Below are 16817 nucleotides of genomic sequence, written 5' to 3'. Positions count from 1 at the left end.
CTTGGCATCGCCAGAGGAGGTACCTGAGCTCTCTTAGGGGCTCAGCTTTCACCTCCCTGGGCCTGATTCTGCTCTTAGGGACTATCCGTTGCAGAAACCAAGCCTGTGCATGCAGGAGGACAGAACCCAAGCTACCAGAATACTCCGGGCTCCTGTGCACAACCCCGATGTTTCCATTTCCCCTCAAAGCAAAGGCAAAAGAAGAAATGGTCATGGAAAAGCCAGAAAACACCCCCCAAAGAACCCGGATGGGCCAGCTCATAGATTCCAGGCTTTCATCCTCTGTTTGCATGGAAAGGAAGACATCGAGCTGCTAAGTCCCATTGCAAGGGGGTCTGGGAAGCATCAAGGGAGAGCCAGGCTTGGGCTGAACGCAGGTTGGATGCACAAGAGCAAGAGCTGCCGAGCCCAGGAGGTTACAGGAGGGACCTGTGCCAGGCCAGAGCTTCCAGGATCTTCAAGACAGTTCCTGGCCGATGGGGGTTTCCTGGGATGGGCACCTTTGGTTTGGTCCCTTCCTTCCAGGAGCACAGGGAGGGAGCGAGGCTCTTGGTCAAGGAGCTGCAATGCTCAGGGGTCAGAGCAGCGAAGCCAGGGCTCAACCAGCACAAGAGCATCCGTGCCCCCAGCGCTGCTCCGGGCATGCAGGGCCATTCCCTAGGGACCCGCTTCTGCCCTCCAGGCACGGCAGGAGCCGGGGGCTTGCAGTGCAAAGGGTGCTCTTTGAGAAAGGAGGTATGAAACTGGCAGTGAATTTATTGGAACACGGGGCGGTTGCAACCAGGGGATGCGGTGGAGGGAAGGAAGGGGTCAAGCTTTGAGAAGCGGGGTTTTGGGGGGGAACAGGCACCTTGTCACTCTTGGAACACTGTCAATAATAATAATAATAATAATAATAATAATTAAAAAACCAAAGGACCAAAGGGCCTCCCCTGCCCCTCCCTCCCCCCGGCGCTTGCCTTCACATCATGCTCTTCCTGTACTGTGAGCTCTGTCTGCCCCGCGAGTCCGACTGCTGCAGCTCCAGCTCTTTGTACAGGTCCCTCAGCTCCCTGATCTCCTGCAGCACCCTCTTGGCCTGGCTCCACGTGGACGAAGCCTCCCCCAGCAACCTCTCCGATTCCTGCAGGATCCTGTCAGAGTCCGACTTGGAGGAGGATGAGGAGGAAGAGGAGGACGTGGTGGTGGTGGTGCTGGTGCCGGAATCCTTGGGCTTTCTCTTGCCTTCCCCGTAGCCCTTCACCTCCGTCAGCAGTTCCTGAGTTTTTTCCAGTTTCAGTGCAACCAATTCCTGCAGCCGGGACAACCGCTCGGGCTCTGCGGGGCCAAAGGGAGCCTCCAGCCCCTTCCTCGGCGCCCGCTGGGAGGCAGAGTCCCTCCGGGACAGGATCTCTTCCATGGAGGCACATTTGTTCTTCTCGGAAAGCGACAGCTTCTTGGGGACCTGCGGGGTGTACACGGGGCCCTTGTCGATGGCCTCGCCGCGCTGCCCCGCTCGGACCCACGCGCTCCCGTCGCGCCGCGGCAGGCTCCCTGTCCGGCCCTTCTCCCACGCCGTGGTGTCCTGGGAGCCGGAGCGGCGCCGGCCCGCAGTGAGATGCGCCATCGACTTGTCCAGGTCCACGCGGAAGCTCCCTTCGCAGGAGCTGTGGTCCTCGGGAGAGGCGTCCTCCTCCTGGATCAGGTCGAGGGTCAGCATCCCATCGGAGGTTGAGGTAGATGCCTGGAGGGGCGAGGAAGAGCGGGCTTGGCGCAGGGATACGCGCGCACTGGGGCTCGACGCCTGCGCCGGGATGCAAAGTGGGATTGGGAATACTGGGGTGAGCTATGACAGAGCCCCAGCTATGTTCCAGCTGAACGGCCTCGGAGGAGCCATCTCGAGCTGTACCGGAGCTGGATGGCTCCTCTCCATTGGGAGCCTGAAGGGGCGTTCCGTTGGAAATGGGGTGCCAGTGGTGGGAAAGGCTCTGCCCGGGGCTCTGCTCCACAGGAGCGGAGGGCAGCACCCGAGGACCCTTAGGACAACGGCGGGCTCAGGACAGAGCTCACGCCCCAGCTCCTGTCGAGCTTCCCTACAACCGCAATGGGAATTGCACCCAAGGAGGTGCCGGGGATGGGGGGCACCTACCACAGCCATGAGGTGTCCCCGCGTCGGAGGGCGTCGGGAATGCTGGATTTTGGCTCTGTCCCGCGTTGGGTGGGCGAGGAAACTGTCCTCTTCCACAGTGACCTGCGGGGGACAAAGACGGGAGCACCCGGGGCCGCTCCTGGTGCCTGTTCCAGGCTGCGCTGGCTTGAAGGGACCCCAAAGCCCACCCAGCTCCAGCCCCTGTGTCCAAAGCCCCTCTCCAGGCTTCCTGTAGCCCCTTTAGGCACTGGAGCTGCTCTGAGGTCTCCGATAGACCTCGAGTTCACCTCTCAGAGTATGAAGGGTTTTGTGGAGCCAAATCCCATTCCTTATTTCATTTACTCCCGTGGGATTCCCTTTCCCTGGGACCAGGCCGTGTGCTGGGGCTGAACCTCTCCTGTATCCCTCTGGGCCAGCATCCTCCACACTGCTCCCAGGGGCCACCGCTGGCCCTGGCCTCACTGGTCCATGTGCTTACAAGGATGCCCGTGTTTGCAGGGAATGGGGTGGGGGAAGCTCAGAAGAGCCTCGGGAATGTTTCCCTGCTGCCTCCCCTCTGTGCTTTGGTGGGATCAGACCTCCTGAAGCCATTCCTGACCTGTTGGATGTGTAAGGATTTGGGTGCAGTCTCTCCCGGGAGCACTTCACACCCTGTTTCTGAGCCGCCTCCTGCTCTAAAGCCTTTCCTCTGCTCGGACCTGCCTTTTCCTTCACTGCAGGCCTTTGTGTGGCACCCCGGAGGACAAACAGCATCCCGGCAGCGGCCTCCTGGACCGCAGGGAGCGACACAGACCTGAGGCAAACCTCAAGCTCCTCCTGGTGTGGTCCCACAGAGCCCTGATGCCTCCTCTCTGCTCATCCCTCCTTTTGGAGCGCCAGCCTTGTCCTGACGGCAACGCATGCGCCGCGCAGGGATGAGGAAGCAGGATTCAGCATTCCTGGCTTGATCCTTGACCAGTAGGGAAGGATCTGCATGCACATGGTCCTGTTCTTCACCCCAGCCTGTGCCTTGGGTAGGTGGGACGCCCACGTGGTGCCATGAGGGTGCTCTGTGGGATACGTTGGGTTTCCCTCAATTCCTTCATTCGGTGCCACTGCTTAAAGCTTCTTGGCGAGCACGAGCAGAGGACGGGAGGGAAAAAGACTCTCCAAAGCCCTGGGAAACCATTGCAAGCCCATTGCCACCATCCCAAAGTGAAGGCATCGCAGTGGGGCCGGGGGAGCCTGGGCAGCTGCAGTCAGCGCAGGGAGGATCCAGCTATCCCCGAACCCATCCCATCGGGGCTGCGTCGGAGGGCAGAAGCCCCCATGGCTCTGCACCCCTTTCCAATAGGAGCTGGAGAGGGGAGGAGCTGCTCCAGCAGCGCCAAGCCCTCACCCCAGATCAGAGCTGAGCCAAGTCCAGGGTCCGGGAGCCCAGCGCCTTGCTCACCTCGTCCAGGATGCGGTTTTTCGCCCGGGTGATGGCAGAGTTGAGGGCGTTGATCCAGGATTCCTTCTCTTCGGGACTCACAGCCAGGAAGATCAGATTTGGGGCCTGCAAAAGAGGGAGCTGAGCTCAGCGCTGGCTCCTCAGGCTGCAGGGATGCTCTCCCCCTGTCCCTGCCCACAGGAAAGCCGCATGGAGCTGGCCCCGCTGGGATGGGCAGAGCAGAGCTGAGCCCCGCATGCGGGCTCCGGGGCAGAGCAGGGCAGGGCTCCTCCAGCACCCAGCTCAGCACCACAGTTCACCCCCGTGGCTGCAGTTCCTCCTTCCTGCCCACACAGGGCCTGGGGTTTGGCCCCATCAGACCATGAAGCAGCTTCCCTGGGCAGCTGCTGCTCCCATGAGCCTGAGCCGGGGGCACCTCCGGCTTGGCCGGGGGCTGCTGAAGGAGCCCACGGGTGGGTTCCCATCCTCTGGTGCACCCGGAGTTAAAGTCACGCAATGACAGGACAGGGTGCAAGGGGCCTTAAAGCTCCTCCAGCTCCAACCCCTGCGATGAGCAGGGACAGCTTCCATGGGGGCAGCTTGCTCAGAGCCCCATCCAGGATCCTTAGGGCTGGAGCAGTGTAAAGGCTGGCTCCAGAGAGCCGCAGCCCATAGGAAGCCCTGTTCCGGGGTAGCAGTGTCCCGGAGCTTTCCTCTGGGAGAGGATCAGTTGGGATGGGATTTGGGGATGGGATCAATTCCCATGCCAAATCCAGGCAGCAAAGCCCGGGCCCATCAGCATCCCTGATGGAAGAACAGAGGAGCACACTCAGCTAAACCACAGCTGCCTGCTTCCGCAGGGAAATTGCTTTGCCCTTGCTCCTGGCCCATGTTCCAGCACCTTTCCTTTCCCAAAGCTGGAATGCTCCCAGGGAAGGAGCTCCAGAGCCCCAGGGGCTCTCCCAGCACAAACCCTGCTGCTCCATCCCCCTCTCCCTCGTGCTGGGAGCCCTGCTGGGAGCAGGTAACCTGGGAGCAGCTTGGCCTGCACCGAGAGCATCCTGGTGGGGCTGGGAGCAGCACGCACCGTGTTGCCGGGCTGCCTGCAGTGGGCGAGGGTGAACTTGCTGTGGTTCTTCTTGCTTCTGCTTTTGGACTTCCTGAGCTCTTCACACTTCTCATAATCGCTCAGGTCGAACACTTCCTGCATGGTCTTTTCGTCCTTCACCTGCAAAACAGCAAAGGCACCATGAGAACCCTGCAGCTGGTGCAGGATGGGTGCTGGTGCCTCCCGGGTGTTACCCGGGCACCCAGACCTGGTGCTGAGGACACTGATGCAGCAATGGCACCGTTACTGGGGGGTGCCACTCATGGCTTTGGGGGGGAGCAGAGCAGATTTGCACCATGGCAGCTCTGAACCTGCTGGAATGAGGGGGCATAATTCGGATAACTGGGACATCCCGGTCTCCCAGGTTTGCTGCAGGTTCCTTTGGGATTTCACTGCCTTTCCCACCCCCAAAGTTACCGGGGCAAGGAGGAGGGATCAAACGCAGCACTGATGCTTGTGGACCCTCAGAACAAGCAGGATCCCCCCCCCCCAGCAGCAAGCGAGGACCCTGGGTACCAGGATGCTGGGAGGACGGGGGCTTGGATCTGCTGCCCAAAGGAGCCTCCACATCAGTGCTGGCAGCTCCTCTGGAGCAGCTCAACAGGAGCCTCGAGGGTGAAGCTCAGCATTGCTCTGCTTCACGTGGTGCCATCGCTGCAGCCTGTGCTCACAGCTGCGGCAGGGGGTGAAGCAGAGCCAGCACATCCCTGCCCTGTGCTGCGCTCCCTTCGCCAAGGGGCTCTGGACACAATTCCCCAGGGATCGCCCACATCACGGCGGTGCTTTGGTCCCATTCATGGGAGGCTTCAAGGGATGCTTCAGGAAGGTGCAGGGATGGATACCCCAGGGCCTGTGGGAATTCCCCAGGAGTTTTCCAACAGGATTTAAACACAGATGCTGGCTAGGTGCTGTGACCAGCTTTTGAGGCCCAGGGAAGCTGAGCAGCTGGACTCGCACAGGCACTGCAGGTCCTGCTCCATCCTTTCATCTCCTATCCCCACTCTCTTCCTTCAAGAACCGGGAAGCAGCCACCACACAGCTATTCCTGAAGGCCCAGGAGCCGCCTTCTATTCAGGTATGGAAATGGCCCTCCCAGCTGATGTCCATCTCTGCGTCCTCCCCATGGAAGGGAAACAGGCACGGGGACAGATCCCAAAGTGTCCCCACCACCTAAACCTGAGCCAGGTTGCAGGCAGGTGAGCCCCGGGGCTCTCGGTGCTCTGCTGGGCTGTGCCACAGCTGCAGAGCCAGGAGAGGAGCTGCGTTCCTCACATCCCAGCAGGAGCCAGGCACGGCAGCGCTCCCGGTGCTGTGGGATGCGGTGATGCTGTCCCATCGGATCACGAACCACGGTCCTCGGGTACCTCCCCTCCCTGGGTTATCACATTTCTGTCCAGCCTTGCACCTCCTTGTGCTGCCCAAGCTCCGTTTCCTCCATCCCAAACCCCTCTGTGATGCCAGGACATTAAACTGGGCTCTGCCCCAGCTCCATCTGCTTCCTGCCCTTCCGGAGCCGGTGCCACACACACACACACCCCCCCCCGGATCCCTGCCTCATTCCAGCGGGATTTCAGCAGAGCTCTGCCGGAATCTGTCCCTCGCTGTGGTGGAAGTGCTCAGCCTGAGGAAGTGAAACTTCCTCCATGCTGAGGGGACCACGCTGCAGATGCTGTCCCCACGTTCGCTTGACTGAGTCTGCAGGTTCCTGCTTCCCCCCGAGCCACGCGGGGACCTCCGGGGCACCCCAGGGATGCGTCACGCTCGGTGTTGTCTGATTCCTGCCCCTTCCCCATCCGCTTCCCATCGCAGGGGGAGCTGCTCGGGCCAAACCCCTCCAAACAGCTCCAAGGACAGCAGGAGCTCAGGCTGGTGACTGAGGAACAGAGCCCTGGCCTGGATCACTGCACAGGGAGAGCTTCTGCCTAAGAGCTCATCTCAGTCTCCCCTCTCTTACCAGGTTCAAGCCATTCCCCTTGGCCTGTCCCTGCATCCCTTGTCCCAAGCCCCTCTCCAGGTTTCCTGCAGCCCCTTCAGGCACTGGAGCTGCTCTCAGGTCTCCCCTTCAGGAGCCTTCTCTTCTCCAGGCTGCCCCAGCCCAGCTCTCTCAGCCTAGCTCCATGGCAGAGCTGCTCCAGCCCTCGCAGCATCCCCTGCCTGGGGCTGCACCCAGAGGGGCATCACCTCCATACCACATCCATGAGCACACAGAGCAGCCCAGGGCACGCCTGGGCCATGGATGTGGGCTCCAGACACACACGGGGCCCCTCATGCAGAGCACAGCAGTGGCTGCCGGTGCCGCACACACGAGGAGTGGGAGCCCTTCAGTGCTCTTGTGCCAACTGAGCCGCCGCTGTTGGCAGTGAACAAGAAGAGGCTTCAGGGAGCGTTTCCTCCTTCCCAGCTCCTCATCCAGGGGCCCGATCCTGCTGCTGCTGCCCAGCCCTGGGCTTCCTAAAGGGAAGCGAGGACCCGGCTGTGTCTGTGCCCGTGGTTCCCAAGTGCAAAGCAGGAACAAAGAGAAACCAGGGAACAATGACCAGAAACTTGCAGGAGGGAGGGACCGGGCCTGGAGGAGATCGGGAATGCAACAGGATCCTGAGGAGGTTTCCCTGCGCTCCAGCACAGCTTGTCTGGGCCTTCCTGCCCTGGATGCTTTGCTTTGGCTGGTAACCAGCAGGAATCAGTGTGGGTATTGATGGGATATTGGCACTCTGGGAGCTGCCTCTTGGAATCCCATCCCCGTTCCAGACTGGAGCTCGGCTCCGAGCACTTCCCCTGCAGCATCACTGCCTGCCCCACTCCCAGGGGATTCCGCAGGGTGCACGGACAATTCCCCTTCCTTGGCGCCCCGTTCCTTAGGCAGGTGAGCACTCCCCACCACCAGTGCTGCTAAACCCCCTCTGCCTTGGAGCAGGCGCCCACACGCGCGTTCCCGGCCGCGTGTGCCCAGCACCGGAGCCCCTCGCAGAGGTCCCCTCTGCCACCACGGCGGCCCCGGCACCACGGCGCTGCCAGAGCGGGGCAGGAGGGGGCTCGTGGTGCTCACACAGGGCCGCTGCAGAGGAACTTGGGGTTCCCCCCATCAACAGCCCCAGGCCCCATGGAGTGAACCCGTGCTCGGGCTCAGAGCGCGGCAGGGATGGACACGGAGACCTCCCCTGTGGAACAGAGGGATCCCAGCCTGGGAGGGGATGAGGCGAGCTGGAAGCTCATCCAAAGCCATGGCAGGGACCCCTTCCACCGGAGCAGGATGCTCCAAGGCCCTGTGTCCAACCTGGCCTTGAGCACTGCCAGGGATGGGGCAGCCACAGCTTCTCTGGGCACCCTGTGCCAGCGCCTCAGCACCCTCACAGGGAAGAGCTTCTGCCTAAGAGCTCATCTCAGTCTCCCCTCGGGCAGGTTAAAGCCATTCCCCTTGGCCTGTCCCTGCATCCCTTGTCCCAGGCCCCTCTCCAGGTTTCCTGGAGCCCCCTCAGGGCCTGAGCATCTTCCCTGGTGCTGGTTCCTGTGGGAGCTCATTCCCTTCCACAGCCTCTCCCGCTCCTTAGCCAAGCTCTTGCTGTCAGTTGGTTCTCCAGGGTTCAAACTCTTGGGGTACCAGAGGGAGCCGCCAGCGCCCAGCCAGCAGTGCCGGCACATCCCGATGGAACCGGCACCGTTCCAGCTGGTGACTGTGGCCGGGCAGGAGCTTGGGAAACGCTCTTGCTTCCCCAGACAAGACCCAGGGTACTTCCCATCAAAGGGAGGCTGCTGGGGGGTGCTTTGTGCCACATGGCACAAGTCTGGGATGCAGATGGAGGGTCCCGGAGGATCCTCCGGTGCTGACAGCCCCAGAGCCTTGTTCTGCCTTCGCTTTCTCCCTCCATTCACCCACATGGATCCTGCCCCTGCCCAGTGGTGCCGGGGGACAGGGACCCTGAGGGGTTCCTGTGTGTGGGGCTGAGTCCTCCCCACACAACCTCCTGCCAGCCCAGGGGTGGATCTCAGCTCCATTGGGCACCATCCAGACCCATCCCGACGCTGCACATTCCTAAGGCATCCCTGAAGCATCCTGCTGAGATCTGCCCAGCCTGCACTGACTTCACCATTACCTGCCCCAGCTGATTCCCTGTCCCTTCCCAGCAGTTCCACACAGGCTGCTCCAAGCAGGCAGCTCCTTATCACAGCATCATGGAATGACTTGGGTGGGAAAGGACCTTCAGATCATCTCACTCCACCTCCATCACCTGGCCTTGCTCATGGGAGCTTCTGTTCCAGCTCCTGGCTCCACCAGCACCAGCTCCAAACCCGTTTCTGCCTCTAAGCCTCGCCGAGCATTCCCAGCCTGCAGACAACGTTTATTCCCTACACCTGCGTGTGCCTCCGGTTCTGGAGCACCCAAGAGGGGAACGGGAATGAGCTGTGGAACGCCAGCCCCCAGCTAAGCACAGGGGCGCTCAGTCTGCTTTAGGCTGTGCTCTCCCAGCCCCTGCCCCAGCTGCGCTTTGCCACGTCCCGGGCTTCACTGAGCCTCTGAATCAAAGCACGCTCTGGGTCCTGTTATCCCTCCACATCCTAAACTGGTAACATCCGGACAACCAGGAATCACCCCTGCTTCCAGGGGGAACCCCCCCTGCTCCTTTCCCTGTCCTGGCTCCGGACTGCCCCTGTGCCTCTCCTGGCGCTAGCGATGAGTTCCACAGGGAGATGGATGGGAGGGAGGAACGCTGCTGCCGGGGGGATTCCTTCCTGCTGGATTCCTCCAGGCAGGGCCAGCCGGATGGATCCCAGCCGGCAGCTCAGCCCGACGCTCACATCCAATTAGGGCTAATGGGAGCAGCGCGTTAAATCCCGGTCCTGGCCGGAGCGCGGAGGGGGAGGAGAAGGGGGAATGCTCTTCAACAAGGTGTTGAATCCATCGTTAAATGTCCCCCCAGAGGCCCCGGGGAGGGGGAATCACAAGATAAGGGACCCCTGAATGCCCCGATTCCAGCCGGGAGGCGACAGCTCTTCCCTAACGGAGCAGAGCGGCGGCTGGGAACTTAACGCCGGAGGGCAGGCACAGACGGGAGCTGCCGCTTCCGCTGAGGAAGGATGAGGCTTGAACCCTTCCTAAGGGAATCCTCCCATGCGGGAGCGCGTCCCCGGGGCAGGGCTGCCAGGGCAACCCGGGGACCCCCCCCCCCCGGACACCTCCCGCATCCCGCCTGGCGCTGGGGCCGCTTTGCATACGCAGAAGGCCGGTGCCGGGGGGGGAAGCGCGGGGCCGAGCCTACCTCCTTGTCCGAGATGTGGAGCTGGTCCCCCTTCAGCACCGCGTACCGGGGCTTCCACAGCTCCCGGAAGATGCCTTTCCCGCAGTATTTCCGCACCCACCCGACCTTCTCCGGCGGCGCGGGCGGCTGGGTCCCATCCTGCTGCCCCTGCCATGGAGACGCACGGGAGGGAACGGGGGGAGAGCGGTCACATCCCTGCCTTCACCCCCTGCCCCCCCCCCCCCCCGCCACCCCCCCCCCCCCCCCCAAGCCCAACTTCGGCCTCGGCTCCCTCCGGCCCCTTCTCTGCACCCAAAGTGGGAGCCGGGGCCTCGGCTGCATCCTCTCGCCGCGGGCTTTTCCTGCCGCAGACATGGAGCGACAACAGGGATACGGGGAGGACAAGGCAGGGTTTCCCTCCGTGCCTTATATAAGGCCGTTGTGCTGGATCCAGCTCATCCACGGTGCCTTTGCCCGTGGAAAGAGGAAGAGGAGGAGAATTCCAACGGGCTCTTTGGGGGTTACTGCAGCGAAAAATGCAGCTTTGAGCCTTTTATAGGCACGGTTCATGCTGGAGGTGGGATCTGTGGGGCTTGTGCCTGGGGGCTCTCCACGAGCGGGGCCGAGGTCCGTGGGCACAGCGCACACGGACCCACGGCGCGGAGCAGGCACCCGGAGATGCGATCCGAAAGGGAAACTGCTCCGCACCGCCCAGCAAACAGCATCTCCCGCTGGATCCAGGAGGAAGGAGAGGCCCTGGAGACCGGGGGCTGCCTTTGGGTTTGTTTCCATCTGGTTGGGGTCCGGGGCGGGGTGGGGGGGGGGTGTCGCAAGGCAAAGGGAGCAGAGGCAAAGGGAACCACAGCCCCCCCCCCGAGCCTCCCCCAGCGCATCCCCATGGACTCACCCTTTTGGCAGGGTTGGTTTTCTTCATCATTCCTCGGTGCTCCGCACTGGAGGGCGATGGAGCGGGGCGGGGGATGCGGACAGGGGCCTCCCCTTGGCTGGGCAACGCGGAGGGCAAGGCCTCGGTGTCCGCAGCGGGGTTACAGCGGCTCCCCGGGTACAGGCAGGGGCGCCCGGGTCCCCAGCGCGTCCTCAGCCATGGAGCCCGAGCATCCCCCCCCCGGCACCCCCAGCGCCACCATCGCGCGGCTCCGCCGGGCTCGCACTGCGCGGCCCGGGGCTCCCGAGCTCCATCTATAGCCCTGCGCCGGTGACGTCTGGGCTGCACCGCGCGGGGCCAGCGCAGCGCCCCGGGCCCGGCTGCCCCTTTGTCTGCGGCAGCGGGGCCGCGCCGAGAGAGCCTGCACGGGGCCCTGAGCTGAGACCCATGGGTGCCCTATGGGTGCCCTGAGCTGAGACCCATGGGTGTCCTATGGGTGCCCTGAGCCGTGATCCATGGGTGTCCTATGGGTGCCCTGAGCTGTGACCCATGGGTGTCCTGAGCTGTGACCCATGGGTGTGCTATGGGTGCCCTGAGCTGTGATCCATGGGTGCCCTATGGGTGCCCTGAGCTGTGACCCATGGGTGTCCTGAGCTGTGATCTATGGGTGCCCTGAGCTGTGACCCATGGGTGTCCTATGGGTGCCCTGAGCTGTGACCCATGGGTGTCCTGAGCTGTGACCCATGGGTGCCCTGAGCTGTGACCCATGGGTGTCCTATGGGTGCCCTGAGCTGTGATCTATGGGTGCCCTGAGCTGTGACCCATGGGTGTCCTATGGGTGCCCTGAGCTGTGATCTATGGGTGCCCTGAGCCGTGACCCATGGGTGCCCTGAGCTGTGACCCATGGGTGCCCTGAGCTGTGACCCATGGGTGTCCTATGGGTGCCCTGAGCTGTGATCTATGGGTGCCCTGAGCCATGACCCATGGGTGCCCTGAGCTGTGACCCATGGGTGTCCTATGGGTGCCCTGAGCTGTGACCCATGGGTGTCCTGAGCTGTGACCCATGGGTGCCCTGAGCTGTGACCCATGGGTGTCCTATGGGTGCCCTGAGCTGTGACCCATGGGTGCCCTGAGCTGTGATAAATGGGTGTCCTATGGGTGCCCTGAGCCATGACCCATGGGTGTCCTATGGGTGCCCTGAGCCGTGATCCATGGGTGCCCTGAGCCGTGACCCATGGGTGTCCAGTGGGTGCCCTGCACTGTGATCCATGGCTGCCCCATGGGTGCCCTGCGCTGTGACCCATGGCTGTCCCATGGGTGCCCTGAGCCGTGATCCATGGGTGTCCAGTGGGTGCCCTGCGCTGTGACCCATGGGTGTCCCATGGGTGCCCTGATCCATGACCCATGTGTGCCCTGCTCCATGTCCCTGCTCATGTCCCTGCTCATGTCCCTGCTCATGTCCCTGCTCCATGTCCCTGCTCATGTCCCTGCCCATGTCCCTGCTCCATGTCCCTGCTCCATGTCCCTGCTCATGTCCCTGCTCATGTCCCTGCTCCATGTCCCTGCCCATGTCCCTGCTCCATGTCCCTGCTCATGTCCCTGCTCCATGTCCCTGCTCCATGTCCCTGCTCCATGTCCCTGCTCCATGTCCCTGCCCATGTCCCTGCCCATGTCCCTGCTCCATGTCCCTGCTCATGTCCCTGCCCATGTCCCTGCTCCATGTCCCTACCCGTGTCCCTGCTCCATGTCCCTGCCCATGTCCCTGCTCCATGTCCCTGCTCCATGTCCCTGCTCCATGTCCCTGCTCCATGTCCCTGCTCCATGTCCCTGCTCCATGTCCCTACCCATGTCCCTGCTCCATGTCCCTGCCCATGTCCCTGCTCCATGTCCCTGCTCCATGTCCCTGCTCCATGTCCCTACCCGTGTCCCTGCTCCATGTCCCTGCCCATGTCCCTGCTCCATGTCCCTGCTCCATGTCCCTGCTCCATGTCCCTGCTCCATGTCCCTGCCCATGTCCCTGCCCATGTCCCTGCTCCATGTCCCTGCTCCATGTCCCTGCTCCATGTCCCTGCCCATGTCCCTGCTCCATGTCCCTGCTCCATGTCCCTGCTCCATGTCCCTGCTCCATGTCCCTGCCCATGTCCCTGCTCATGTCCCTGCCCATGTCCCTGCCCATGTCCCTGCTCCATGTCCCTGCTCATGTCCCTGCCCATGTCCCTGCTCCATGTCCCTGCTCCATGTCCCTACCCGTGTCCCTGCTCCATGTCCCTGCTCCATGTCCCTGCCCATGTCCCTGCTCCATGTCCCTGCTCCATGTCCCTGCTCCATGTCCCTGCTCATGTCCCTGCCCATGTCCCTGCTCCATGTCCCTGCTCCATGTCCCTGCTCCATGTCCCTGCTCCATGTCCCTACCCATGTCCCTGCTCCATGTCCCTGCCCATGTCCCTGCTCCATGTCCCTGCTCCATGTCCCTGCTCCATGTCCCTACCCGTGTCCCTGCTCCATGTCCCTGCCCATGTCCCTGCTCCATGTCCCTGCTCCATGTCCCTGCTCCATGTCCCTGCTCCATGTCCCTGCCCATGTCCCTGCCCATGTCCCTGCTCCATGTCCCTGCTCCATGTCCCTGCCCATGTCCCTGCTCCATGTCCCTGCTCCATGTCCCTGCTCCATGCCCCTGCCCATGTCCCTGCCCATGTCCCTGCTCCATGTCCCTGCTCCATGTCCCTGCTCCATGTCCCTGCTCATGTCCCTGCCCATGTCCCTGCTCCATGTCCCTGCTCCATGTCCCTGCTCCATGTCCCTGCTCCATGTCCCTACCCATGTCCCTGCTCCATGTCCCTGCCCATGTCCCTGCTCCATGTCCCTGCTCCATGTCCCTGCTCCATGTCCCTACCCGTGTCCCTGCTCCATGTCCCTGCCCATGTCCCTGCTCCATGCCCCTGCCCATGTCCCTGCTCCATGTCCCTGCTCATGTCCCTGCTCCATGTCCCTGCTCATGTCCCTGCCCATGTCCCTGCTCCATGTCCCTGCCCATGTCCCTGCTCCATGTCCCTGCCCATGTCCCTGCCCATGTCCCTGCTCCATGTCCCTGCTCCATGTCCCTGCCCATGTCCCTGCTCATGTCCCTACCCGTGTCCCTGCTCCATGTCCCTGCCCATGTCCCTGCTCCATGTCCCTGCCCATGTCCCTGCTCCATGTCCCTGCTCATGTCCCTGCTCCATGTCCCTGCTCCATGTCCCTGCTCATGTGCCAGGTCACCACCGAACTTCCCGGCAGCGGGAACTGCGCCTGGGAGGGTTTTGTGCCCCTGTGCTCGGTGGGACAAACAAAAGCACTGTGCAAAGGGAGGGGGGGGCATTCCCTTTGGAAAGGGAGGGAGGAGGAACGGCTCCGAGGGTCGCCCCGCGCTGACGCCTGTGCCTCGGTTCCCCTTTTCCAGCATGGCGATGGCGACGGCTTTGGGATCAGTCACAGTTCCAATGGAGCTCAGCGGTGTCCGGATGCTCCCGTGCTGCCTCCACGCAGGTGCCCCAGAGCTGGGGCACAGTCACAGCAGCACACGTTGCTCCCGGTGCCCTTCGCAGGCTCTCGCTGCATGATGGAATGTTCCGGTTCATGGAATAACACTGGAATAACTGCCCTGTGCTTCCCGTCCCGTCTGCAGTCACCAGGGCCCCGCACCACTGGTGCTTCCCAGATGAACTCCGAGTCCAGGGCTGTGCTGGGGGCTTTATCCAGGGGTTTAGGGGCTGAAAGTCTGACCACGAGGCGCCTCTTGGGGCTTGGGAAGTGGATGGAGAGGATCCTTCCCAGCCACTGGAATTGCAGAGTCCCCATCAAGCCTCAGCTCTACACTTCCCACCCCGTTCCTTGGGTCACATTCCCCATTTCACGTAGGAGCTGCTAACCCAGGTCACAGCACCCCAGTGGTTGCCCCCACTGTTTGTCACAGCGGTGCCGTCACCATGGGGAGGCCTCCCCTTGCCCTTGGTGCTGCTCTGTGCTCCCGACCCCTTCCCATTCCCCCGCCAGGGAAGCTGCCGTGCACCCACACCAGCACCTGCAGCCCCATCCCAAGGAGGAGGAACTGAGCTCCAGTGGGAATCCTGGCGCTGTTGTGGTTGGAGCCTCAGGCAGTAACAGCAGTGAGTCACGTTCGTCAGGGATGTGGCAGTGATTCAGCTCTGGAAACATCAACACTTTACATGGGAGGAAGGGAGATAGGAGGGAGCCCAGCTCCGGTTTCCATACTGGAAACAGGCAGAGACATTCCCAGTGCTGGGACTGCCCCTGGGTATTGCTCACCCTGGACTGATGGGGCTGGGAGCGATGGAGGGGCTGTGGCCCCCTTTAGACATGTTTGCACCAGTGGAATTTCCTGTATGGATCTGCTTCTCATCCCTGTCCCCATCCCCATCCCCGTCCTCGTCCCCTACCCATCCCCATCCCCATCCCAATCCCCGTCCCCATCCCCATCCCTGTCCCCATCCCCATCCCCATCCCCCTCCCCGTCCCCGTCCCTGTCCCCATCCCCGTCCCCATCCCCGTCCCCGTCCCCATCCCCATCCCAGCTGTCTCAAGCCCTGTCTGATTTGATTCCCAGGGGATGTGGCCTCATGCCCACAGTGCCACCGGTGGATCTCACTCACCGGAATAGCTCATGGAAGGATTTAGTCCTTTAGGAACTGCTCAACAGCTCACCCAGAGCTGAGCATCCTCTGGGGAACTGTGGTCCGGGACCATTTCTTTTCCCAGTTAGGATTCCCAGAGGCAGTGTGGGTTTATTGTGGATGCAGGATACACCAAATGTACCTAATAACTCATCCCGCAGGAAAAGCCACTTGTGGGAGCAACCTGGACCATGATGTGGGTGCAGGAGCTGCGGGTCCCATCCTTGGAACGGGGCCTGAGCCTGGGGCTGAGCTCCTCTTCCCTCTCTGGGCGCAGGGAGCAATGGAGTTGCAGGAATGGCGATATCAGGGTCTGGGATTTGGTTACAGAGAACACAGCAACATCATTGTGCTTGGGACAGGGGCAGGGAGCCAGGGGAGGGAAAGGAAAGGACCTTGGAACAGGGGCCGGAGCTGAGCCGCGCTCTGCATCCTCCCGTGCTGCTGTGCTCCCGCATCCCCTTTGCGCTCCCGCATCCCCTTTGCGCTCCCAGCCCTGATGGTGCAATCCTGCTCCCGGTGCTGATCCACACTAAAGAGTTACCCAAATACCCCCTTGCTGCAGGAGCAGGACGACGAACGCCCTTTTACTGATGTGCTTAACCCCCCCCCCCCCCAGTGAATGGTGCCTCTGGAGAGCGAGTGGGGAACTGCTGCTTGGGGATGACTTGGGTTCAGTGGGGACACGGGGGTTTCCTGGACCCTGGAGACAAGGGCAGAGCTTTTGTCTGGGCAAAGGGGCTGGGGGGGGGGGGAGTTCACCCTGGGATGGACCTGGCATAGGGAATGCTGAAGGTCCCCTGAGGGGCCATCACCCTCCTCTCCTCTCCTCTCCTCTCCTCTCCTCTCCTCTCCTCTCCTCTCCTCTCCTCTCCTCTCCTCTCCTCTCCTCTCCTCTCCTCTCCTCTCCTCTCCTCTCCTCTCCTCTCCTCTCCTCTCCTCTCCTCTCCTCTCCTCTCCTCTCCTCTCCTCTCCTCTCCTCTCCTCTCCTCTCCTCTCCTCTCCTCTCCTCTCCCTTTCGGGAGCAGCAGGAGCAGGTCAGGCTGTGTCCGTGTCCTCGTGTCCGTGTGCTCATGAAGTACCTGCAATGCCACAGGGATTCCAGCTCAGCAGAACCAGAGTCAGAGCTGGAGCTGGAACCTGCCTCTGGCCTCCTCTCTCCTCCTCCTCCTCCTCCTCCTCCTCCTCCTCCTCTTCTCTCCCCTTCCCCAGGCTGAGCAAGGCCAGGTCTCAGCTCCAGGAGGGATGCTCTGGTCCCGCAGTGCTCCCGAGCTCTCTGCTGTCCCGCACAAGGCTCCCGCCGGGATGGCTTCATTCCCCCCCGCTGGGACCAGCCCCGCTTGTTTCAGGCAGCACCATTCAGCGCCCAGCACACAGAAC

The 16817-nt window shown here is 62.3% G+C and overlaps 1 protein-coding gene across 1 annotated transcript; it reads right to left on the bottom strand.

Annotated features, from left to right (window-relative positions):
• Positions 1-736: 736 nt before the first annotated feature.
• Positions 737-11112, bottom strand: PLEKHO1 (pleckstrin homology domain containing O1). Its single transcript, XM_062632677.1, has 6 exons — positions 10789-11112; positions 9903-10049; positions 4627-4767; positions 3561-3665; positions 2129-2230; positions 737-1723 (listed from the first exon to the last, which is right to left on the bottom strand). The coding sequence occupies exons 1-6, from the start codon at positions 10816-10818 to the stop codon at positions 962-964; spliced, it is 1287 nt and encodes a 428-aa protein (XP_062488661.1). The 5' UTR covers positions 10819-11112; the 3' UTR covers positions 737-961.
• Between the last annotated feature and the right edge of the window lie 5705 nt (positions 11113-16817).

Source organism: Pezoporus occidentalis, unplaced genomic scaffold, assembly GCF_034315485.1.
Source record: "Pezoporus occidentalis ecotype Australia unplaced genomic scaffold, CSIRO_AGI_Poc_V1 ctg393, whole genome shotgun sequence".
Lineage (NCBI taxonomy): Eukaryota > Metazoa > Chordata > Aves > Psittaciformes > Psittacidae > Pezoporus > Pezoporus occidentalis.
This window is presented reverse-complemented; position numbering and strand designations above follow the sequence as displayed.

Bases quoted from the DNA above. Each gene is read 5' to 3' on its own strand.
- PLEKHO1 (XM_062632677.1), bottom strand. From the start codon at position 10,818: ATGATGAAGAAAACCAACCCTGCCAAAAGG. The intron at 3,666-4,626 runs GTGCGTGCTGCT...CCTCTTTTGCAG, and splicing joins GCAGGCAGCCCGGCAACACG to GCCCCAAATCTGATCTTCCT. The intron at 2,231-3,560 runs GTGAGCAAGGCG...TGTCCCCCGCAG, and splicing joins AAAACCGCATCCTGGACGAG to GTCACTGTGGAAGAGGACAG.